The sequence below is a fragment of the Humulus lupulus genome, chromosome 3 (assembly GCF_963169125.1).
Source record: "Humulus lupulus chromosome 3, drHumLupu1.1, whole genome shotgun sequence".
NCBI lineage: Eukaryota > Viridiplantae > Streptophyta > Magnoliopsida > Rosales > Cannabaceae > Humulus > Humulus lupulus.
In genome coordinates this window covers 262,535,816-262,562,650 of record NC_084795.1, presented here as the reverse complement: position 1 = coordinate 262,562,650, position 26,835 = coordinate 262,535,816, and the positions used below count along the sequence as shown (strand labels likewise).

General features: G+C 35.9%; 1 protein-coding gene across 1 annotated transcript; it reads right to left on the bottom strand.

Annotated features, from left to right (window-relative positions):
* Positions 1-24,342: 24,342 nt before the first annotated feature.
* LOC133823911 (replication protein A 14 kDa subunit B) lies at positions 24,343-26,129 on the bottom strand. The gene is made up of 3 exons (XM_062256764.1): positions 25,957-26,129; positions 25,517-25,775; positions 24,343-24,635 (listed from the first exon to the last, which is right to left on the bottom strand). The coding sequence occupies exons 1-3, from the start codon at positions 25,969-25,971 to the stop codon at positions 24,571-24,573; spliced, it is 339 nt and encodes a 112-aa protein (XP_062112748.1). The 5' UTR covers positions 25,972-26,129; the 3' UTR covers positions 24,343-24,570.
* Between the last annotated feature and the right edge of the window lie 706 nt (positions 26,130-26,835).

Here is a 26,835-nt window from a genome sequence, read left to right as displayed (position 1 = left end):
GCTGGATGAGCATTTCTTTCCCTTTACATGCACCACACAGCACCCGTGAGCCAAAGCCCAGCAAGAAAACTCATTACTGCATGTATATAATATCAAATGATGATCAAGATAATCATCGAGGACTTGTAGCCCTAAATAGATGAGTGACAGATGTAAAAGTCACTAATGTGGTTTTCACACCCTTTACAAATGAGTGATCGAGTTACTAGCTTAAACCAGGTGAGTGCCTCATGAGCAAGTCACTAATGTAAACCAAATGAGTGATCATGGAATCACTAGCGTGGGTTATGTACCCTTAGCCATGTGACAATGGAGTCACCTGGGCCTTCTGGCCCTGGCTCTGAGTGACTAGTCATGGAACTTGTTAGAGAATATATATTTATACTCAATGGAAATATGGAAAAACCAAAATACAACTCTATGCAAAAATACAATAGATAAGATAATATTGATTAAATAAACATTACAACTCAATTGCTCAAAATACAAGTAAATATAAAGAGGTAGAAGAAGAAGATTACAAACTCAAAACAATAATAATACAAGTAAATAGGATCAACAAGATCAAAAGAATGAAAATAAAACCAATAAAAAGAACAAACTCTCACACAACCAAAGTGTAGAGTAGTGGGGATCACCAACTTGAACAAGGTTCAAAACCTTTGTCCAAAAGCTTATTTCCCCCTATTCTCTAAGCACTAAGGGATCTCTCTAGGAAATAGCTCTCTGGAATTATCAAGCCTTTTTGGTGTATTTTCCATCCAAGTGCTTTGTGGATGGAAAATAGTGTGTCTTACAAGTGAGCATTAGGCTCCTATTTATAGAGCTTTGAGACACCATTTGAATTTCAAATTCCACCAACCCCCATGGTTGTTACCAATGATTAATTGGATGTTTATGGAATTAAAATAGAGATTTGGGAGTTACTTGGCTGTTGGAAACGTTCAAAATTGGATAAAACCGAAGTTTGGAAAATGTTGTCAGCCGCTCAGGCCACGGCCTGAAAAACATGAGCCGCGGCCCGCGATGTTTTTTGCCTCTTGGGTCGCGGCCTGAAAAACATAGGCAACGGCCTAAGACATTTTTCAGCAACCAATTTTCCAAATTTGCCAAAGCGTTCCAAATTCATTCCCATTTGATTTTGTAACTTCCATACACATTATGGGAGTTAAAATCACATCTCTAACAGCCATATCTCTTATGGCTTTTGAGAAATTCAAATCAAAATGTGTAATATCAAATCTACACATTATTGGGTAATATTTGGGAGTTACAAGTTTTTTTTTTGTAACTCCAAAATATGTCACATTTGCCACACACATGTGTCCAATTTTTGCGACTCTCAATAATATGTTACAAGGTGTGACAAATCACATTATGTCATATTATTTAATCTAACATTATATTATTTAAAATAATATAACATTCCCCCACTTAGATTAAATAATCACTTTTGTAACACTTATTTAATCAATCAAAATATTATATTAAAATATAATATTCCCCCACTTGATTAAATAATGACTCTCTATAGAAACCTTTGCATTGGTGCATAAAGTAAAATGTCTTTCGACTTGAATTTTACCTTAGTGTAATTATCACAAAGTTTGTTGAAATTTTGGTTGCCGAAGCATTGAACCACTATCCCTTGATAACAAACTAATGATAACACACACACATTTGCTATGTTCACTTGAGACCTCATTGTCTCGCTTTTGCACTGTTAATGGCCATGTGCACATTCCATTCATAGAATTTTCTTGAGAATGACTCACAATTCTCATGAGGGGCGACACCACCCCTAGGTCTATATAGGTAGAACTTTTACAGTATTTTGTTACCCTAAAATACTTGTCTTTTCAAGACTGAGTTCTATTAAAAAAACCTTTCGATTTTAACCCTCATTTTTGTAACACTCTAGTACTCATATCTCAGATGGGACAAAATTTTGAGTACTACTACTATTCACTTAATTGAATTGTTATTACCTATTAAACCTAATACTAGTTTGGTTACTAGTATTAAGATAGGTTACCATCAACCGTGAATCTCTTTACGTAGTCTAAGTCCCATCCCTTGAGATGTAGAAATGATTCCATTTAAATCATTTCTTTTCTCATGTATGCATACTTAGACACTCTCATTATTTTATTCATACTTTGTTGCTAGCCATAGTTTGATTAAAATAGTTATCTCTTTAAAATAGTGATTTTGACCATAGTCAACACCCCCACTATTTATAGTTTAATATCCAAGATAAACATTTGAATATTAATTCTAGAAACCTATTTGTTTCTAGAATTCTCCTTTATGTTTTAAATTGATTCATTCTTGAGTCAAAATATTACAAAACAATAACTTTAGACACCAAGCATGTCTAGATTTGTTCATTCTATACACATATAGCCAATATGATTTAGAATGTGGAATTCCAAATCACCTATTTGATAGGATGACCAAATTAATCAATTATTATCAACAAAATAAATTGATTAACTTTGGAGCATCACTCCCACATTTCTCCCATAGTGATAAAAAAATATCATTTTTTAAAAATAGAAATCTCTTCATTTCTATTAAGTCTCTTATCCTCCAAGATAAATATAGACTTATAATTCTCAAAGTTCATCACGAGTCCTCTAAGACACATGATAAACTCCCAATAGATCAAGATAAAAACTTCAATGTTTTATCTTGATTTATATGCTTTCTAAAGAAATGCACATTTCTTTCAAAGCAACTTTCACTTAGTTTCTTTCTTTTATGTATTTCACAAAATAAAAACGTGAACACAAATGTAATGTGAGAATTTCTCAAACAAATAATCACAAATTTTCAATTTTAGTTGTCTAAATAATCTCAAAATCACTTAAACAACTTTTTTGTATTTCTTAAGAGTTTCTTTGAGATTCTTTTGAAAACGCCAATTTGACATCCATTGTTTTTCTCATCAAAATCAAAATGAAGATGTCAATTTTAAAACACATTAAATCAAAGAAAATAAATCCTCATTGATTTATTTAAACACTTATATTTCTTTTGTTTAAAATTATCTCCTCATTGAGATTAATTTAAACATATCACCATCTTTTACCAAAATGAATAAAGTTCTCTTTAATTCATCATTGGTGTAAAGATTCAAAATTGTTTCTCCAATTTTGAAATGTCTCATTGAATATTTAAGAATTATTGTCACTAAATAATTCTCAAATATATTTCATTTGACCACACTCTAGACTATAAGTATGTTGAGTCAATATGTCATCTCATAATTTTTTAATCCACCTTGATCCATTTTTTTTGCAATGGCAAGACACAACCATTAAAAGATGTAGCCCTCTTAGGTTCATCTTTTCTTATCTCATAAAATGAGATGGTCAATACTTAAATAAGAAATTTAATTTATCAAATAATTCTCTTTATTTACCAAATAAATGGTAACTCATCACATTTCAATAATATATGATAAACATATTTACATTATTATCACATTAATAATCATATTATATGGCATATCATAATAATTATGTCTCAAAGAAATTTCACACAATTAGTCAACATATATCCATCATATTAACATGCATTGTTAATCTCATAATAATATTGTTAATATATCACAAATATCATACAATAATTCACATATCCACATATTGATATATTCTATTGATTCACAAAATCAATATATATGCATGTCATATAAAACTCATAAAATTTTCATCTTAATAATTTATCATTATCTCATAATAAGACAATTCTATAACATGCTAGCATATTACCCAATAATCTAGTAGATTGTTAACACATTAATCACATACAACAAAAACTCAAGATATTATATTATCTTCTAATCTAACCACTAAAAAACAAAGAAGATTAGAAAACAATGAACCTTATTTATAAAATTTGTCTTCTTCTCATTTCTATCACTATATGAAAACTATTAGATCTTCTAAGAAAACAAAAGAAGAACATTACCTTGTCTTACCATCTTTTCAAGGTTGGATCCTCACAAGATCTCTATGGTTTCTCCTTCCATTAAAAGGGAACATAAGTTTTTTATTTTTAGAGAATATATATTTATACTCAATGGAAACATGGAAAAACCAAAATAAAACTCTATGCAAAAATACAATAGACAAGATAAAATTGATTAAATAAACATTACAACTCAATTGCTCAAAATACAAGTAAATATAAAGAGGTAGAAGAAGAAGATTACAAACTCAAAACAATAATAATACAAGTAAATAAGATCAACAAGATCAAAAGAATGAAATTAAAACCAATAAAAAGAACAAACTCTCACACAACCAAAGTGTAGAGTAGTGGGGATCACCAACTTGAACAAGGTTCAAAACCTTTGTCCAAAAGCTTATTTCCCCCTATTCTCTAAGCACTAAGGGATCTCTCTAGGAAATAGCTCTCTGGAATTATCAAGCTTTTTTGGTGTATTTTCCAGCCAAGTGCTTTGTGGATGGAAAATAGTGTGTCTTACAAGTGAGCATTAGGCTCCTATTTATAGAGTTTTGAGACACCATTTGAATTTCAAATTCCACCAACCCCCATGGCTGTTACAAATGATTAATTGGATGTTTATGGAATTAAAATAGAGATTTAGGAGTTACTTGGCTGTTGGAAACGTTCAAAATTAGATAAAACCGAAGTTTGGAAAATGTTGTCAGCCGCTCAGGCCACGGCCTGAAAAACATGAGCCGCGGCCTGCGATGTTTTTTGCCTCTTGGGTCGCGGCCTGAAAAACATAGGCAACGGCCTAAGACATTTTTCAGCAACCAATTTTCCAAATTTGCCAAAGCGTTCCAAATTCATTCCCATTTGATTTTGTAACTTCCATACACATTATGGGAGTTAAAATCACATCTCTAACAGCCATATCTCTTATGGCTTTTGAGAAATTCAAATCAAAATGTGTAATATCAAATCTACACATTATTGGGTAATATTTGGGAGTTACAAGTTTTTTTTTTGTAACTCCAAAATATGTCAAATTTTCCACACATATGTGTCCAATTTTTGTGACTCTCAATAATATGTTACAAGGTGTGACAAATCACATTTGTGTGACAAATCACATTATGTCACATTATTTAATCTAACATTATATTATTTAAAATAATATAACAGAACTAGGCAAGCACTTTTAGTTTTCATCGAACTTGGGGTCGGTCTGGCATAATGCTCATGATGAGTCATTCAATGCTGATGTCGATTATATCTATCTTTTCGGCTCTGCGTTCATGACACTTATGCCATTCCTGACTCATAGGTCAATAACATACGACCAGTGCTCAGTACTACTTAGAGCTGTAAATGTGGGTGGCCCGGTCCAGCCCACATTTTTCGTGCCTCCAAATAATTCAGGCTGGGCCAGGCCGACCCATATTTGAAAGAGTGCGCCCAGCACGGCCCATGTCTTGCCATGCTCGGGCTGTGTCGGGCCGACCCATTTTCCTTATTTGGGTCCACTTTTAGGCCCATTTTATTATTGCCAAAAAATGTGAGGATGGGGAATTGAACCCTCCACCTCATCTTTAACAATCAATGGACTCACCACCAATCCAAATATATTTCTTTGTTTAAATTATAGTTTTAGAAATTTTTATATACTTTTTAACAATACTTTGCACAAAATTATATGAAAGATAATTATTAGAATTTGAATACCTAATAATAAATACTAAAAATTTTAACTCACAAATCTTAAAATAAATTAATATAATTATAAAAATATAAAATTGAGAAAAATAATAAACTTTTACTATCATTTTAATTTATAGATAATTGACAAATAAAAATTTATTATCATTATTAATGTCAAAATATCAAGCTTTTTATCGTGTCGTGCTTTCGGGCTAGTTTGTTCGTGCTTTCGTGTCGTGCCTTCAGGCTTGTCGTGTTGTGCCTTGCTCAGGCCCATGTCGTGCCGTGCCGTGCCAATTTTAAATTCGTGCCGTGCCTGGCCCAAGCCCATATTTTTTTTTCGTGACGTGTCGTGTTCGTGCCGGTTTCATGCCGTGCTAGAAAGCCCGGCCCGTATTTACAACTCTAGTACTACTATCGAACTTGACTAGTAAGTCACAGCTTCACAGTCAGTTCTACACCATTGCCGATTCTGACTAATAAGTCAGTGCCATTCACAAGTAAGCATTTGATATACAATCATGTCCACATTTAAACATTCAACACGCCTCATGAATAATCATGCATGTTACGTATGGGGTGCAGTTTTCTTACCTCTCGTTCGAGCGAGAATTAGTAATAGAACAACCATTGAGAACGATCAACCTTTTAGTTCCTTGACAGTCACCTGGTCATAACCAATTATGGGATTCCATCAGTAAAATGAATCACAAAAGGCTCCCTAACCAAAACCTAGCCCCCGGGACATGGAATCCTACTAAACCGGGTAGTAGGAACAATCCCAAGGCCTAAGGTTTGATTCCCCAAGCCAAAAACTCAATTTTGGCCAAAATTCCACTAAGGGTCGCGGCCTTACACCACCATGCCGCAGCTCGCCTCCTCAAATGATTGCGGCCACCCATCAATCCCCAACACGGGCCGCGACTCTCCTTCACCATGTCGTGGCCCAACGACCCTGCAGCTCCACCCTTCCTCTTCAACAAGCTTAGGCTGCTGCGCTCTAGAACAGAGCGCTGCGGCCCCACCTGAAACTTAGGCATAAACCCCTATTTTTCCCCTTCGAACTCATTTCAAAACCTTATTAAAACATTTCCCATATCACATACCATAACTTATCTACCATATAACCATCAAAACCTAAGCCTTAAATTAATCAAAACTTCATGAAATTCCCATTTCAATGATCAAAACTCCAATCTCAAAACTAACATAGAAATAGAGCAATGAACCATAAACTTGAACTAAAACCTTACCTTATGCTTGAATTGAAACCTCTTCAATGGCTGAACACTAACCTAAGACCTCAAGCTTAAATCTCCAAGTTTGAATCCCCAAACTTGCTTCAAGATTCAAAGTAAAAGAAAAAGGAAAAAAATGATGATCGTGAGGGAGGAAAGACAAGGCTCTGTTTTGGCTAACCTTCCACAGCCTTCAACTTATATAGAGCCTAGGTCCAATGACCAATATACCCCTATGCTTAATTCATCTCTTAACAACCCCCAAGGGCAAAACCGTCATTTCCTGCTTATCTCGTTAGTCATAATTAACGCCCTCCAATTCTCGTTACTCTCAAATACTAATAAAATCATATCCCATTACCCTTTAATTCCAAGTAATGCTCTAATCATCAAATCACCCCGAGACTCACCCCGAGCCCCGAATTCAACCCAGTTATGACCAAACCGATAACTTATATTCAAAGATCGTCTCATGTCGAATGGCTCGAACAAATCCACATTATAATGTGGCCTCAACAATAGTTCACCAACATGCATGAAAGTATACAAATATGCCCTCAACGAGCCAAATTACCAAAATGCCCTTATAATGAAATGTGGACCCATATGCATGCATTTATCATCACTTAATACACATAAACATGCACATAATAGTTTAATGACATAATAAATCAATTATGGCCCTCCTGGCCTACTAATCCGACCATTAAACTGCATTAGGGATTTCGGGGCATTACAGCCTAGATCCATTCAGAACTGAGCAATGGATGGGCATGACCAGTTCCATCCTCGACAGTATGGGGGTGTTAGGTCATGATAGGGTGATCTGTGCTACATTTTTATTGCGGGATGATGCCCAGACATGGTGGGAAATGGTATCCCAGACACGAGATACAGTTGTGGTGGACTGGAAAGACTTTAGTCAGCTGTTTAATAAAAGATATTACTGTGATGCAGTCAAGACTTCTAAGATGAATGAGTTTTTGAACCTCGTTCAGGGAAATGCAACAGTAACAGAATATGTTAAAAGATTCGATGGGTTGGCCAAGTTTGCTTTTGATATGGTACCCACGGATGTGGCTCGGAAGGAAAGGTTTATCCAGGGATTGAATCCAGGAGTAGCTTAGGGCATTAGAATTGCCCCAGTGCATGAAATATCTACCTACGCTCAGGTGGTAGGAAAGGCTCTTACTATTGAGAGCACAGGAAATCAAATTGAGAAGGAGAGTGCCAGAGAGCGCGAAGTTTAGACAGTGACACCTCCGTTTATTGGATTGAGCAAGGACAAGGATTGGAAAGTCTACCCAGAGTGCACATGGTGTAATAGGCGCCATCTAGGATAATGACAAGCAAGGACATGTTTCTTTTGTGGAATGGTTGGGCACCGTAAGAGGAATTGCCCAAGGTGAAGGAAGGATGAGCCAAAGGGGGTGGACAGATCGACTCCAGCTCAAGGGTTCGCTCTGACGCAGTCAGAGGTGGAGACTGAGATTGAGACTGAGGCTGGTTCCTCAGGGGTGGCAGATTAGCGTTCTAGCTTTGATTTTTGTATTGTGCTGACTGGTTTTGGTGCCATGTTGTTCTTTGCTTATTACATCTAGAGAGGCATAGACTTGTTATGCAGATTGCATGGTTATGTTGTGATGATAATGTGATATTCTATTGGTAATTTGAAGAGATGGGTTAGGTTATGGTGAGAAAGGACTCATCAGTTGATTTGATAGGGTTGGTTATGACTGACTTCAGTATGATCCTGAATATAGATTGGTTAGCCAAGAATGAGGCAATGATAGATTTCAAGGAAATGATAGTAATCCTTGAGTTTGAGAGTGAGAAACCCTTGTGGTAGTTGGCACTATGCTAATGACATTTGTATTTAGAGCTGGAGATATGTTGCCTTAGGATGCATAGAACTCCTAGCTAGTGTGGTGGAAACCACTTAGGTCGTGCAAGTGGGATCAGGACAGACTGGATTAGTCTGTGAGTTTCTGGATGTATTTCTAGGGGATTTGCCAAGATTACATTTACACAAAGAGATAAAGGGAAATTTGATTGGTGCTAGGGACGGAGCCAAGTCTAGGGCACTGTATTGAATGGCTTCAGCAGAACTGTAAGAACTAAAGGCTCAGTTATTGAGTAAGATGGTATTATGTAAGGTGGATCTTTGATCTGGTTAGTGCCAGGTGAAGATCAGGGAAAAGGATATGCAGAAGACTACTTTTTTTGTCAGATAAGGGCACTAGAAGTGCTGAGTTATGTTTTGGAAGATTTGATTAATGTTGGGTTGTTTTGATGAATTAGATGGACAGAGTATTCAAAGATTATCTAAATTGGATTTGTGATCATCTTGATCGATGGTATTGTGGTATACTCTCAGTTGGAGATTTTCCAAGGTCAAGGAACACCTTAGAGGGCAGGAGTTTCCTTGGACGGGTAGGATATTACATGTGCTTTGTGGAAGAGTTCTGAGTCTTCTTACAGATCAAAACCAGTTTGTAGGTTATTATGATATCTCATTGACAGGATAAGGTGATTACCCAAGCATCATGTTATTTGAAGGGTGTGACCATAACTAGAGTAGAGTTACTGATGGGCCAGGTGGCCAACATTACATTTGAGTTTACTATTACATAGAGGATTAAAGTAAAATAGTTAAGTGAACCCATAGATGGGAGGAATTGAGGGGAATGTCTTAGCTGGATTAGCTAAGGACTATGCAGTGTCAGGTATGAATTTATTGTGGTATGTGGATCGGACTTGGTATCCGATGGACACTGTGATTAAACGATGGATTCTGGATGAATCTCATACTACCCTTATTCTCTTCATCCAGGCATCATGAAAGATGTACCAGAATCTGAAAGCTTTATATTGGTGGCCTGGGTTGGAAAGGGACGTAACTGAATATATGGCAAAGTTTTTAACCTGTTAGCAGGTCAAAATAGAGTATTAGAAACCAGTAAGGCCATTACAGTCTTTGTGCATTCTATAGTGGAAGTAAGAAAACATCGCGATAGGTTTCGCGGTGGGGCTGCCCAGGATAGCGGGTCAGCATGATTTGGTTCACGTCATTATGGACCAGTATACAAAGTCAGTTCACTTCTATCAGTAAGGACAAGTAATACAGTTGATCAGAATGTAGATCTCTATGTGAGAAAGGTAGTGTGCCTTCATGGAATTCGAGGTCTATCTTATCAGATAAGGACTTTGTTATTACTTCCAAGTCTTGGGGAAGGTTATGGAAGGCGATGAATATATAGTTAGAGTTTAGTACAGTTCATTATCCTCGGACTGATGGTAAATCAGAGAGAGAGTTATCTAGTTATTGGAGGGGCACCTTATAAGATGTTGTATGGTAGGGAGTGTATATCTCTCATTCATTGGGATGAGATGGGTGAGATGTTATATTTGGATTCTGAGGTGGTTTAGAGAATCATTGAGGTTATTGAAAAGGTTAGAGTTCGGATGCTCGCTTTTCAGAGTAAATGGGAAAGTTATGTTGATCTGAAATGTAGCAACATGGAGTTCCAGGTGGAAGACTGTATCTTCCTTAGAATATCACCATGGAAAGGGGTGAGGAAATAAGGGCAAGTTGAGCTCTAGATTAGTAAGACCGTTTGAATCCTGGATAGGATCGGTCAGGTTGCCTATGGATTGGCCTTATCTTTTGGCACTGTCAACTATATACAGTGTAATTATATTTCCATGTTGAGGATATGTGTTAGAAGAGACTCATGTGTTGAGTATGAGGATCTGGAACTGAAGGTGAAGTTATCCCGTGAGAAGCTAGCCAGTTTATATATGAGACAGAAAGAACAAGGTTCTGAGGAACAAAGTTGTACCTTTGATTAAGGTATTAAACGGAAACAGTGAGGTCGAGGGAGCGACCTGGAAACTGGAATTAGTTATGCGGCATTGATATTCCACGCTACTTAGTTAAAATTTCGAGGAAGAAATTTTTGTAAGGGGGGGATAGTTGTAACGACCCAAATTTCCTAATAAGGCTTAGGGCCTTGATTAGGGGGCCAGGATGGTGAATTATGGAATTATATGATTATATGATATTTATGTGTATCATTATGAGATTATGTGAGTTATATCATAATATGACTTGATATCCATGTTTAGGTGTATTAAATATGCATGTGAACCCATTTATGTTTGATTGGGTAATTTTCATAATTTTCCATGTTATGGGTATATTTGGCATATATATGGTATGTGTGGTACTTCATTATTATTTGGTTATGCTTGGGTTACTCAGCACGAGATGATCCTAGGAGGCAAGCCAGTGGGAAAGTCACAACGGGATCCATACTTGACTCGGAGTGAGTCAATGGGGTATTTAGCACATTACCGGGATATTGGGTAATGGGAATAAATATTTGATGATAAATTGGGAGTTAGTGAGATCAGGGGGAAATTATGGGAATTTTGACTATTATACCCTGAGGGGCGTTTTTGGGACCCCGAGCATTAGGATTTGCTTGAGGTTACTTAAGCTTGAAGTAACCTGTCAAAATTATAAAAGAACGTTCAGAACGTTCTCTCTTTCTCTCATTCCCTTTTCGACACCCTTTCGCATTTTCGAAGGAAACTCAAGTTTTAGGACTTAGATTCAAGCAAGGATCGAGGCATAGCAATTCTAGGAAAGACTAGAAGCTTATTAGCCGGAGGATTTAGTTGGGAAACGACTTAATCAAAGGTAATCCAAGTTTTAAGTTCTGAGTTTTTAAAGTTTTTAAGCTTTGATTGGATTTTATGTTTTGATGAGTTTTTGGATGGTTTGAGACTTGGGTTTTATTGGTTTTGGATAATTAGGATGTTTGGGAACTTTGATTTTGGGATTTGGATGTGTTTGGATAGGTTTCTGAAGGATTTTAAGTGGGAAAAAACGTAGGAAATGGTTGGTTTCGTGGTCAAGTCACAACCTTGTTCTAGCAAGTCGCAATTTGGATGAAGCCAGAAGCCTGGAGGAGGAAGTATGGGGGGCACGCCGTGACCCAAGAAGGGTCAAGTCGCGGCCCACACCCTGAAGTCCAGGCAAATTCTCTCTGACTTAGGGCAAGTCGCGACCCTAAGGGCTATGTCGCGACCGGCTTGTGCATTTTTGCCTATATTTGGTTTTTAATTATGGGAACTTAATTCTAAGGGCCTAGGATCAATCCTACTACCCAGTTGAGTAGGATTCGACATCCTGTAGGCTAGGTTTAGGTTTGGAAGTATTTATTTACTCATTTTTTATGAGGTTTTATATTATGGTTGTGACTAGGTTATCGATAGGGGCTTAGAAACAAGATCGTGCTTGAGGGTCGTTTACTAGTAACCTATGATTGGACCAAAGGTAAGAAAACTACACCGAGTATGTGATGCATGTGATGCATAAGATACATGCTGTAACGACCCAACATTACTAATAAGGCTTAAGGGCCTTGATTAGTGTACCGAGAGGGCATAATTGGATTATGTGTTAGTTAAATGATTAAATGCATGAGTATGTGATAAGCATGCTTATTTGGGTATATGTGATGCATGACTATGTGTACTAGTATGCATGTAGGCCCTGATTAGGTTATAAGGGCATTTTTGTAATTTTGGCCCGTTGAGGGCATAAATGTAAATATTTGTAATAAATTGTTGAGACCACATTATTATGTGGATATATTCGCAACTTGAGACTCGAGGCGATCCTAGTGAGTGGTTTAGCGAAAAAGTCACGGTGGGGATTTATACTCGGCTCGGGGTAAGTTTGGGGGTATTTCTGGGAATTTAGGATATATATTCGAGGCTGTTTGATATTAAGGAATATAATTGGTGATTAATTAGGTGTTGGGATGTAAGCAGTAATTATTAGAGACACTCGAGGAATTAACGGGAATCGGGAACAAATGACCAAAATGCCCTTTAAAGGATTAAAGGCTTAGGATTTAAATGGGAGGGCAAATTGGTCATTTGGTTTAAAACAGAGATAAGTATCAATCTACTTTATGACTTGGTGGAATGTTTAGAAACTAAAGGAAACTGAAAGAAATGGAAAGAAGGGAAGAAAGAAGGAAAAACAAAAGTCTCTTTTCTCTCTCTCGGTTTAGAATTTCTTCTTCATTTCTGGAGGAATTTTGGAGCTGTAACTCAGGGAGAATTTGGGCTGGAGCTTGGGGCTAGGGCTCTTGATAAAGCTTGAGGATTAGCAGAAGTTACTCACCCAATTAAGGTAAGTTTCAAGGTTGTTCTTGAGTTTCTGGTTTTGTGTTGAAATAGATTTCTGAACTGAGTTTTGGATGGGAATTCTAGGGAATTAAGCCTGAGGATTTGAGAGTTGAAAGTTGAGAAGGTGTAGAGGATAGCCTAAGGTCGAATTTCCTATTAAGGGTAAGAAACTCTGGACTTGATCACTTGAATTCATGACTGTTATGGTTTTCTGTTAAGTTTTTGAGCTTCAAGCTCAATAATGGCTTTTTCCTTGTTTGTTGGTGCATGTGGCTATGTTTTGTGTTGTTGGGTTGTGTAGGGTGAGATATATATGTTGGTAGGCTTGTTTTGGAGTATGGTTAAGGTTTGGATGAGTTTTGGTGAAGTTTGGTTCGAGGAAATTTGAGGAAGACATATCTGAGAAGTTGAGTGTTGTAACTAGCGCTGTAGCACTAGGCCTGGCCTGCTTGGGCGTTTTGGCTTTGTTTGTAGCGCTATAGCGCCCTCTTTGTGGTACTGTAGCGCTACCTTGTTTCTAGAAGAGGGTTTTTGGGTTATTTCTTAGGGTTTTTGGCCCGTGGGCTCGGGATTTGATTCCACCACCCTGTTTGGTGGAATTGGGGCTTCCCGAGGGCTCGGGATTAGTCCTGAGGTTAGGTTTTGGAATTGAAGTTTGGTGATGATACTAATTTATGGCTGTGACTAGGTGTACGCTAGGGCTCGGATGGGATCGTGCTTGAGGGTCAGTTTCATTAATCAAGCTATCAGAATCTAAAGGTAAGAAACTGCACCCGGTTATGTGATTATGATGGGACTAAGAGCTCCCTATATATTTATGATGTCGTAGATGGTATTATGCCATGGGACATATGATAAATGGCCTAAGAGTGCCAGAATCAATATTTGCACACAGGGCGCGGTTCGGCCACTGGTAGCTGAGGACAGCTTAATATTCACTGAGCTCGGTTTAAGCGGGCCGAAGTCAGTGGGATAAATAAGGGATGCGGCCTAAGGGCGTCGACCCTGTTTCATATATGAGTTGGATATTAATGATAATTGATGAACTTGATATGCTGGGTGCCAGATTATGTAACTATTATGGATTGTTGAGCCTGTGGTTATGCTTTATGAGTTGTCTGATTGTTGATTTGTAAATTGATTGCTTAATGATTATGCTCTGTTATCTAGTTTCTTGTTGGGCCTTGGCTCACGGGTGCTACGTGGTGCAGGTAAAGGCAAGGGCAAAGTGGACCAATCCTGAGTTAGAGAGCTTTAGGGCTGAATGTACATAGTCAGCTGATCGGCTGCCACGACCAAGGAGTGGTATAGGATGGGAAAAGCCTAAATGTTTGTTTTGCCTTTAGAGTGGCTCGTAGCTGTACTTTTATCCTGAAATTTTGTAAACTGTCTTTTAAACGTTATTACTTTTGGGATCCCATGTTCAAAATGTTTGATTATATGAAATGTAACTTTTGTGACCGAAATCTTTTAACCCTATTTCAATTATAGTTTCAGTAACACGTTTCTAACTAAATGACTTGATTAGCAAGTCTTGCACCTTTATAAACACACAGTGTAACGGTCTTGGCTATCCAGGGTGTTACACATGCGATTAGGGCATGACATGAATGTTGAATATGAGATTGATCAGAGCTTGAGTCTCTATAAATGTGCATGATCATAATTATGCTAGCGAATGTTGAGTAAGCATGTTGGATGCCTTACATTTGGATAGTTGACGTATGATATATGCCTGGGTGTATTGTTTACTTGTGAGTGGTACTGACTTATGTTGGGTTGGGTTGTCGGCCCACTACCATTTATCTGCAGCCCTATCACCCATTCACTGGGATGAGATGGGTGAGAGGAAATACTTGGGTCCTAAAGCAGTTCAGAGGACCAAAGAGGCTATCAAAAACATTAGAGCTTAGATGCTCATGTCTCAGAGTAGACAGAAATGCTATTAAGATCTGAAGCGCAGGAACGTGGACTTCTAAGGGGGAGACTATGTCTTCCTTAGAGTTTCACCATTGAAAGGGGTGAGGAGGTTTGGGAAGAAGGGAAAGTTAAGCCCTAGATTTGTAGGACCTTTTGACATTCTAGAGAGGATTGGCCAGGTGACCTATATATTGGCCTTACCTCCAGCATTATCAGTAGTGCACAATGTGTTTCATATTTCGATGCTTCGGAAGTATGTATCAGATGAGGCTCATGTGTTAAGTTACGAAGATCTGGAGCTGCAGACAGATTTATCCTATGAGTAGCAGCCAGTCCAGATATTAGACAGGAAGGACAAGGTCTTGAGGAAAAAAAACCATACCTTTGGTTAAGGTATTATGGAGGAACAACAAGGTCGAGGAGGCAACCTGAGAATTGGAGTCAAATATGCGGGATCAGTATCCCGAGTTGTTCAGGTAAAATTTTGAGGACGATATTCCTGTAAGGAAGGGATAATTGTAACGTTTCAAATTCCCTAATAAGGCTTAGTCTTGATTAGGGTGCCAGTAGGGAAATAATTGGATTAATTATGTGTATGTGATATTACATGCATTTTTATGATTTTATGAATTATGTGAGTTATATTATGATATGACTATTGTTGCATGTTTAGGTGTATTAAGCATGCATGTGGACCAGTTTCTTATTAGAAGGTTATTTTCATAATTTTGACCCGTTGATGGTATATTTGTAAATATATGTGTTTTATGATTAAGACCACATTATTATGTGGATATATTTGAGTTATTCGGCACGAGACAATCCTAGTGAGCAAGTTAGTGGTTTACTCACAACGGGGTCAAATACCCGGGTCGGAGTAAGCCAAATGGTATTTTGGTAATTTAGTACATTATCGGGATTTATCAGGTCATTGGTAGTTATTTGCTGATTAATTGGGAAATTATGAGGTGTTAATTGAGATTGGCAGGAAATGGTGGCAAAAGACAATTTTTGCCCTTGGGCATTTAAGAGCAATTGATTTGACCAAATGGTAGTTTGGTCTTTTCCAAGCCAAAGGGTGACTTAGGCTAGTAGAAGCTCTCAAAAGTAACTTAGTAAATGCAAAACACTTCACTCTCTCTTCTCTCTCTCGTGACTCTCTCTCCCTTTTTCTTTTACTTTGGCTCCAAGAGGAATTTTGGAGTGGCTTGATCATTTTGAGGCTAGGAGAGAGCTTGTGAGAAATCGAAACTTGCTTTGGGAGAACTTAGAGGCTAGCAGGCTTAAAGAAACAACTAGGAAACTAATTGAACTGAGGTAAATTCAAGCTTGAGTTTTGCGTTTTTCTATGTTTTGAGTTTCTAAAGTTATTGCTGAATTTTGAGTTGTGGTGAGGCTTTGGTTTGATTGTTGGGTTTTTTATGCTACCTATGATGTATTGTTGTGAGTTTAGAACTCAATTTTGGGTTTGATTATTAGTTGGGGTGAATTCTATGGGATTTGACTAAGAGAAATGCTTTGAAAAATATGGGTTTGCAAGGTTGCGCCACGGCGCTGTTCTTGGTGCGCTACGACCCTCATGAACTCAGAGGCTAGGGCAATTCTCTGAATCGCCTTGGCACCACGATGCCTGGTGGGCTGCGTTGCGACGTGTGTCGAGGGAGATAGCTTGGGGGCTCTCTGACTTGAGGCACTTCGCGGCCCTTCAAGGGTGCGCCACGGTGCTAGTTGGGAAGTTAGTCAAAAGGGGTTTTTGAGTGCGAGGACTCAAACCTAAGGGCTCAAGAAGGGTTCTACTACCTGATCTAGTAGAATTCGAGGTCCCGAAGGCTAGGACTCGGTCCAGAAGCCTTTATTTACTCGATATTGATGGATATCCTCTATTATGGTTGTGACTAGGGTATCTCTACGGGCTCGGAAGGGGATCGTGCTCGAGGGTCATTTTTATTTAGCCAGTGCTTGGACCTAAGGTAAGAAAACTACACCTTAGGTTTTATTAGGGCTCGAGCCCCTATCAATGAGCATGATTATGATTATGCTTATGATTGTTTGATTAAGCATGCTTGAATGCTCTGTATCTGGATAATTGTTAAATGATTTATGCTTGTCTGTATTATCTCATTGAAAGACTTGACTTATAAGTCAAGGGTGGCAATAGCGCGCTGAGCGCCAGCCAAAAGGCTTGGCTTATAAGTCAAGGGTGGAAATGGCATGTTGAGTACTAGCCGATATGGTTAGGCCTATCTAGGAGTGTGGTATACGCTTAACAAACCCTATGGTCGCTTGTAAAATAAATCACCAGGTACATTTGGCCAACCCTAAGGCTGGTTATATAGAGGATAGGGCAATGAGCCCCAGGGTGACTCTACAATCACTTATCCTAGGGCAATAGGCCCGAGATGACTTTACAATCACTTATATAGTGACAACAGGCCCCGGTGTCACTCCATAGCTCCTTATGGCTGGTCACGTATATAGGGCAACTCATGGTTGGTCCAACTTCCCTAACCTGCACCACATAGTACCTGTGAGCCAAGGCTCAGCAAGAAAACTTAAACATGCTCATAAGTAGTTAATAACATATTGCATAATCATAATCAGCATGCCTAGCAGTAATAACCCTACTCATGCATGCATTCAATCCAGAAAGGTGACTATGAAGTCACACTGGGGCCCATTGCCCTATATTAGTGACTATAGAGTCACCCCGGGGCCCATCGCCCTATCCTCTATATAACAACCCTTAGGGATGGCCAAGTGTACCCGCCGCTTTATTTTCCAAATGACCATAGGGTCGGTCAAGCATATACCACGCTTCTGAATAGGCCTAACCATATCGATCTGTGCTCAGCGCGCTATTGCCGCCCATGACTTATAAGTTAAGCCTTTTGGCCAGCACTCAGTGCGCTACTGCCGCCCTTGACTTATAAGTCAAGCCTTTCAATCAGATATTACAGATAAGCATACATCATATATCACAAGTATGCACAGGACAGTTAACATGTCTAATAAAATAGTCCAAGCATGGTCATATCCATGTTCAATAACCGGGCCAAGCCCTAATCACATATATCACGTATTGGGTGCAGTTTTCTTACCTCTGGTCTAGGCACTGACTAAATGAAAATTACCCTCACGCACAATTCCCTTCCAAGCCCTAGCGGTACCCTAGTCACAACCATAATAAATGATATCCATCAATATCGAGCAAATAAAGCCTTCCGAACCGGGTCCTAGCCTCCGGGACCTCGAATTCTACTAAACCTGGTAGTAGAATCCTTCCTGAGCCCTTAAGTTCGAGTCCTCGCAACTCGAAATCTCACTTGGCCAACTTTCCCAACTAGCGTCGCGGGGTGCCTCAAGTCAGAGATCCCCCCAATCTATATTCCTGGACATGCGTCGCGGTGTCAAGATGATTCAGAGAACGACCCTAGCCTCTGAGTTCGTCCGGGTCGCGGTGCTCCAAGAACAGCATCGCAGCGCAATTCCACAAATTCAAATTTTCAAAGCTTTTCTCCGAGCCAAATCTCACAAAATTCACCCCCAAATAATAATCAAGCCTATAATTGAGTTGGGAAACATCATTAATACACTATAAACATCAAAATAAACCCACAAACTTCATCAAAACTCCAACAACACCCAAACCTCACTCTTGAGTTTAAAACTCATCCAAAAACTTAAATAATTTAAAAATTCACCAAAACAGAGGAGGATTCTTACCTCATTTGAGTAACTACAACCTTAAGCTACTTCCTAACCCAATTCACAGCTTTAATCTCCTTCAGTTCCCAAGGGCCAAAATGACCAAAACGCCCCTGCTTATTCCTTTGCTTCCCAAGGCCCACAAAGGCAAAACAGTCTTTTCTCCCGATACTCACTAATCCTCAAATATCACCACATTTTTTCCAGCTAATTCTAATATCTCTAATTAATCACCAAATATATTACCATTACCCGATAAACCTCGATAATTTACTAAATTACCAAAATACCCCTGGACTCACCTCGAGACCGGTATTTGACCTCGTTGTAACTAAGCCACTAACTTGCTCACTAGGATCGTCTCGTGCCGAGTAACCCAAATATAATAATATGGTCTAAATCACAAACACATATATATTTACAATTATACCCTCAACGGGTTAAAATTACAAAAATGTTCTTCTAATAAGAAACGGACCCACATGCATATTTAATACACTTAAACATGCAAACATAGTCATATCATAATATAACTCACCTAATTCATATAATCATGTATATAATCATAAACATGCACATAATATTCATTTACACCCTCCCGGCACACTAATCAAGGCACTAAATTTGATTAGCAAATTTGGGATGCTACATTATACCTTTTTATTACAAGCAATAGTCGGATGATGGACTATTGGTTCTCATGCTAAAGGAAAGAATGGCTTTGGTACATTCAATGATAGTGGTGGGAATCTAACACTAGAAAAATTCAGAAAATTTGAGTGGAAACATGTTCCTTAAAAATGAGTATCAAAGATTGAAACAAGAACAATCTTTAGCAAAATTATCAATCAATCAAAGTTTGAAACAAGAATATATTTAGACATCATGAGCATAACAAAAACAAAAACAAATCAGACTAAAATATAAACTAAAATGACTACAAAAAGAAGAAAATATCACTTGTTCGAGAGGAATACAATAATAGGCATCTGACACCTGAATCATGATAGAGAGGGAGAGATTGGCAACACCACCAAAGCCGTGAGACCCATGATAGTCACAAAGACAGAGAGAGAACCAATTCTTGCATCGGAGAACATGAGATGGAGAGAAAGAATAAGAATGAGATAGTTAAGTGAGCGGAGGAAGGACTGAGGAAGGGCGCAAGATGCCTGACGAAGATTGAGAGAGTTAGGAGAAAAAAGGGAGATATGTGCTACTTGAGAGAAGAAGAAAGAAGAGGGTGTGAGACAGTGAGAAATAGAAGGGAGGAAGTGGGATAAAAGAGAGGGTAGGGTTTGAACTTTGAAGCTAGGGTTTTATTTTCTTATATGTCTCATTAATTAAGTTTTAATCGAGTTTAAAACCTGAAAAATCTGATTTTATGATTATAAAACTTGAATCCAGTCCAAATAATTTAGGATTCGGATTAGAAATAATTTCTTCAAATTTTTGGGTGCCACGGGTTCGGGTCGGGCAGGTTTGACAGGTTTTCGTGTTTTTTGGGTTATATGTTCACCCCTAGTACCTAGCGAGAACTTGTAACACAATTCAATGTGGTGCATATTGCATTTTATCTCATTTTTTACTAATTGAGCCAAATTGTTTAGAGAACAATTTTTTGGTATTAGCAATATAGTCATGGTGTAGTCATCATACTGATATCTCTCTTTCCATTTACCTCCAAAATGGATCAATGTCATTATGGATTCCATATCTGGAATATAGCACAACATAATGTTTAGTATTGTTGCTTTATTAATTCAAATATAACTGGTTAAGTTAGTCAATGTGTTTTATGTTGTTTTCAGTCAATTTAAAATATGCAAATGTTCAAAATATATCATGTAACCGGTTTCATTTAAGTAAATCAAGAACAAATTTTCAGGTTCCATGTTTAATTATTTGCAGAATGTTCAATTATGCATTTGTAACTAGTTACATTAGTGAATGTGTTTTATGTTTCAACTGTAATATTTGAAATATGAAAATGTTCAAAATATATCATGTAACCAGCTTCATTTAAGTAAATCAAGAACGAATCTTCAGGTTCCATGTTTAATTATTTTGCAGATTATACATTCCAAAGAAAATATTTGTAAAAAATATTGAATTTGTTTAAATTAATGGAAATTTGCTTTAATTTACAGGTTACCTGTTTGAGAACTTGGAGAAGTTGATCGAAGTCTTTTTTCTTGAGGAGAACAAAGCTAAAACCAGTTGCTGGAGAAGAAGATGCGACGATCGGAAACAATGCAAAACCTGTTGCAGTTTAAGCTAATAAATATGATTTTGGGTGACAAATAATTACAAAAAAGTTAGGTTTTTTTTGTTGTTCAAAAACTATTGAAGATATATTTCGTTACCTTTTAAAATAGGGATAACATTAAACAGTTAGTTTTAAACAATAACAAACATAACTTTTTTATTTTGTAAAAAAAATAGGACACTAGAAAATGTTGGTCAATGTATTATTTAATAACACCAAAATATTCCTAGTTTTAATTGATGAATTATTAATCATTTATGAATATTTAACAAAATTAAAAATTAAAATAAAATAATTAAATATTTTTAATAAAAATAAATTTAAGTAGAAAAAGGGAAAATAGAACAAAAAAATTTCTTATATATTTTAATTTAATAAAATTTAATTTGCTTTTAGTTTTGATTATTTATTTAAATTATAAAATTAATTAATTAAGTATATTATATTATATTATGTTATATTTTAAAAAATGTACCAATAAAGTTTGTGTTTAGTAATATTTTTGTTTTTTGTTTTTAAATTTTTAAAAATGAAAAAGGAAACTTCTTTTATTTTTTGTTTTCAAAAATAAAAAATAGAAAACATGTTTGATACCTTATATTTGTATTTTTTGTTTTCTAAAATAAAAAAATAAATAAAAGTATCATTGGTAGCTTATATTTTTATTTTAAAAATAATAAATTAGAATATGTTTAGTAACTAGTGATGTATATTGGGGCATGAGAAAATGGAGATGGAGAACATTTCTCGACCCACACTTAAGGCCCCGTTTCTTATCTCTTCACCCTCTAATTCCCAACAAAACTCATCCCCATCTAAACCATAGTTAGGATAAAGACAAACTAACAAGAAAATATTCCCCTGACCAGGATCATAATTTGTCACGTTTACAATACAATATCTCAAATTCTGTTCAAAGAACTAGTAGTCTTTATGGAGGAAGAAAAATTAAAGCAAGAACAAAAGTAAACTTGAATAATGATTGAAGAAACATGTGCATATTATACATAACTAATGAAATATAGGTATGATTTATAGTTTAGTTACTCTAAATTTGAATATTTATTAGCTTAAAATCGAGTAACAAAAATTCCTATTTTTAAAGAACTAAGAAAAGCCTTTAAATAAAAGAGGATGTGAATGTATTAGGCTTTCTCTGGCTCATGAAATTTTTGTAAACGCAAAAATTTTGTAAAAGAAAAACAAAATATATTAATACAATGGACATAAGTCATTTTTCCTAAAGCCGAACTACTATAAATCTTGTATTTCTTTATTTTTTTTAATCATCATTCCTAGAATGTAAATAACAAAAGCTTAGACAGTATTTTCATATTTTGTGGTTAACAAGATTTAGCATTTTAAAAAAACACCATATTAATTGCTTATTTGATATAATATATGAACATTAACTTAAATGCACTTTAACTTAAAAAGAAATATGTACGTTACCGATAATGTTCAAACTTTAACTTTAATACATTCAACTTTACTACATATAATAAAAGAAAAAAATTAATTAAATAGGTATAATAAACACCTCCAAATAACTATTATGTATTATAAAAGTTTAATTATAAGTATTAAACTAAATGTAATGATAACCTTTGCAAATATTTCTAATTCAAATACTGCAACTAGAAATCTTCAATCATTTTTTAAACAATTGTACAAAGATCACAACATTTAAAATAAATTTGCTGCATTTATTGAATTTAGATAAAAACTTGCTAACTGAAAGGTATTTTAAGAGAGAAAATAAATTGCTAATTTTTAAGAATATTCATTGAGAGGTGTTATACTAATATATGAACAGATGAAATGATGCAAAAGTTCACTAACTATTAATATGGTTTCCTATACATCAGCCACTCCATAAATAAGAGTGTGAATGTGATGGTGAAGCATAGGGGACCAAAAAGGCTGCAGAATTTGTAACACATAAAGAATACCAAGACGTTAGACATAGATTATGTTTTCGGAGCCGAACTACTATAAACCTTTTGTTTCCTTAAGTTTTCTTAGGTAAAATAATCGTTGATAAAAATTACAATCAACAAACATATTAAAAATATTTATTTTAGGAGATGCTTCGTTAAAACCTCTTATTAGCAAAACGCAATAAGAAAAAGCTCAAGAAATGAAAAAAAGTGTCAATGAGGTATCATTAATAGTTGGTATCAGCCTGAATAATAGTGTCAATACAATAGAGATGGTCAGGTCGACATACATAATGAAAGTCGAGAGAAAGTGTCAATTTTGCCAAAGAATGAGCTAATCCATTGGCACTATTGAGACAATGACTGAAAGTAATGTCAAAAAGGTTATTACATATTACAATGATCGCTTGTGTTGGATTGCTTGAATAACATGAAGGTCGTTCGACTCCCAAAATGATATTCAGATAGTTCAAACTTCTACATAATTGAAGGCTCTATAAAACTGCCAAGGATTCAGCAATCGGAGGGCAAAAGTGGCTGAGACAATAAAGGTATTTTTAGGTAGTCTCTCAGGGACATTCCAAAACAAGCTTAGTGGGAGGCGGAGGACTCCATCTTTTGATGATTTTGTTGCTATAGAGAGAGAGAGAGTGACCTGAGAGGAGTTGGCATTAGAATATCTTTGGAGGAAATCAAGGGCCGATGGGATTATCATCATATCTTGTAGCAATTTTTCCTCATTAACAAATTTATTTTGCCTGAACCAAATCCTCCAAATGATGGTCATCACTTTCTCATACTCCCCTTTAGAGATGTAATTCGAGAGGCCAATAAGAATTTCATAAAAATCAATATAGTGTTTATGAGGAAAACTGACCATATTGACTTCCTTTTTGATGGATTGCAATGTCGAGCAGCCCCAAAGGGCATGGCGAGTGTTCTCCGGACCTTTCAAGCATAAAGGACATATATCTTCCAAATTCATCCCATGGGGTTGAAGATTAGACATGGAAGGGATCCAATTGTGGAAGTATTTTTTAGCTTTGAATTTTTTCTACTAAACTCTTCTTTATGTACATATTTAAATTCATACAAAAGGTTCTTAATATGCAAAAAATCAAATAAAATGAATGGTTAAAATTCCACTCTCATTGATTAGAGAGAAAAAATCAATTTAAAACATTGTACACCAAAAATCATTAGGCATAAATTAAGTTCAAATATTAAGATCGAATTACCCTTATTCCTTGTACTTTTAATGAATTAAATAATAAAAAAAATCTCGTATGAACTATGAAACTCACAATTTAAAAGGGTAAACAATTTTATGTTATGCACTTCGATTAAATCTATTTGCATATTATACTCAGTAGCGTTTTGAAGAAAATCCACTGAAGTAGAAATCTGTAGAAACTAGTGTTATATATATTTGAAATCACCATGAGTTATACAATGGGCAAACAAAAATCTAACATCTCCCTCGACTTACTAATAGTTCATCTGAAAGACGGACATCGAAAAGTAAAGGCTACTTCTTAAAACTACAAGACTTGACCCCATTCACCTTCTCTTCTTCAATCCCACAAGGTAGGAAGCACTTTCAAGTTTGATCACCATCTGAACTTGACGATCTTCAGATGAACAAGTGTTTGAATTCCCCATTTGCAAGCTGACAAAGCTGATTGTAATTTTGTGCGTCTACACCAACAGGGGGAAAATGATCTTTTAGTCATAAAATGAAGAAATAATATAGGATGCATAAAAAATCAGATGAGTAAATGAATAATGGCACTATCAGATAAAACTTTCAACTTGTCATATAAATAAACTTCAGTCATTCAAGGATAATTTTCGGACAAACCCAGCCTACAGTCATCCGAAGCAAACACTTATATTGTATCTATATAAAGCTGCTTGATAGTACTGTGTAAAAACTTGGACGTGAGTTGCTACCTTCGAGTCATTAAGTGGGAATTAGACTAGACCTAAACTCATAGAGTGTAAAAGTTTAAAATATTGCCATCCCAATAATAATAATTGACTAGAAAAGTTCTTACATACAGATAGTACAAATTATTGCATAACAATTCGATACAAATCAACAAATTGAACTAATTTAAGGAAGCGGGAGTGCAATATTCACGCTCCAACTCTTTCATTTCTAAGGAGCAAAGCAAAAGAATCTGGCCAGAGGTTCTCGACCATAGTGTACTTCCGCCAATGGAGATTGACCAAACAATCAGTAGATAATTTCAATGTCTACTGAAGACTCAAACACTTAACTTCTACTTCTACACGTTACCCTTCAATCTGGAGAATTTTATATCCACATATCTTATCTGCTATAAAACTCTCCAAAAGGAACTTCTCAACTTAACCACTACAAAAATAAAAGGCTAGCATCTACAATGGTGATTCTTCTTCTCTCAATTAAAATGTAATTAAGCAGCTTGCCAAAATTGACTAGTGTCTATGCAACAGCAATCACATAAGGATGAGATTTCTCATCAAACACAGTTTACTTCTAGCTAATGGAGTATGATAAAAAAAAAAAAAAAAAGGGTTTATCGTAATTATACCAATTGCATCACCAAAGTTGGTCCAAATTTCAGCACGAATGGATTTATCACCATCAGCAATACCAATGACCTCAATAAAGCTTGTGAGGGAGCCCGGTGGAGAGCCCTTTACAACAATCTGATTATCATCTGTTGATTTTCCAATCACAGCTCCATTCTCAGATCGGATAACCTGAACCAGTGCCCGAACCTTTCTTCCAACATACAGGCGCAGAAGCTCGGCATTGACAAAAACAGCTGGGTTTGACGTGTCCATATCCTGAAAACATAACCAAAATTACTATTCTTCGAGAAAAAAGAGAAGGAAAAAAAAAAAAACAACCATTAATATTTAAGAGGAAAAAAAAACCCTTGTTTGAGAGATTTGGGGCACCCAAAGAAAATGTAGGCATGATCGGAGAGTGGAACAAAGAAATTTAGGGTTTGAAGAAGAAGCTTACCTGATGGGCGGCCATGGGAGAGACGGATTATCGAAGAGAAAGAAAAGTGGTTTGAAAAAGAGAGATTGGAGGGAGGCGAGAGTATAATAGGCGCCAAAATGAGCATCAAGTGCTTATATAGTCCCCGCTCAGATTGAGAGACCTCTCTCTTTTCGGTGGATGCATACTATTATCTTATACCCGCCTGTAGCATATGTATAGCTCCACCTTGCTTATTTATTTTCAGAAAATCTTCTAATAACATGGTAGTTCTTCTTCTTTTTTTTTTTGTTGGACAAAAAATACATTATACATTATTAGGTACAATCAATGTACAAGACAAGTTTTTTTAATTTTAAAGTTGTAAGCATGCTTATTCAAATATATATTTATTTTTATTATATATTTTTTAATTATCATATAAATTTTAAATAAATAAACAATATTATAAAAATAAATAAAAGATGTTTAATATAATATATGACATAAATATATTAAAAATATTAGGGCAAAATATTATCTATAATTTTAATAAAAATTGTTGGTTCACTTTTTTTAATATATATAATAGAATAAATTACAGTTCTATAGTATATATAAATATTTAAATGAATAATATGTACATATATGACATCTAAACACAAAATTAACATAGATATATATTTATATGGCTGCATGACATATATATAAATTACAATAATATTTTAAAAAAATTAATAATAGAAAAAGTCAAAGTGTAGAGTAGTATTTCATCCTAATTCAGGATTGTTACACTGTGTACTTTAAATTGTGTTAGACTTGCCAATTAAGTCATTTAGTTATAAACGTGAACTAAGGTTGATGTCAAGGGTTAGAGTTAAAAATTTTGGTCAAAGGAACTGTTGACTTTTTATTTAAAAA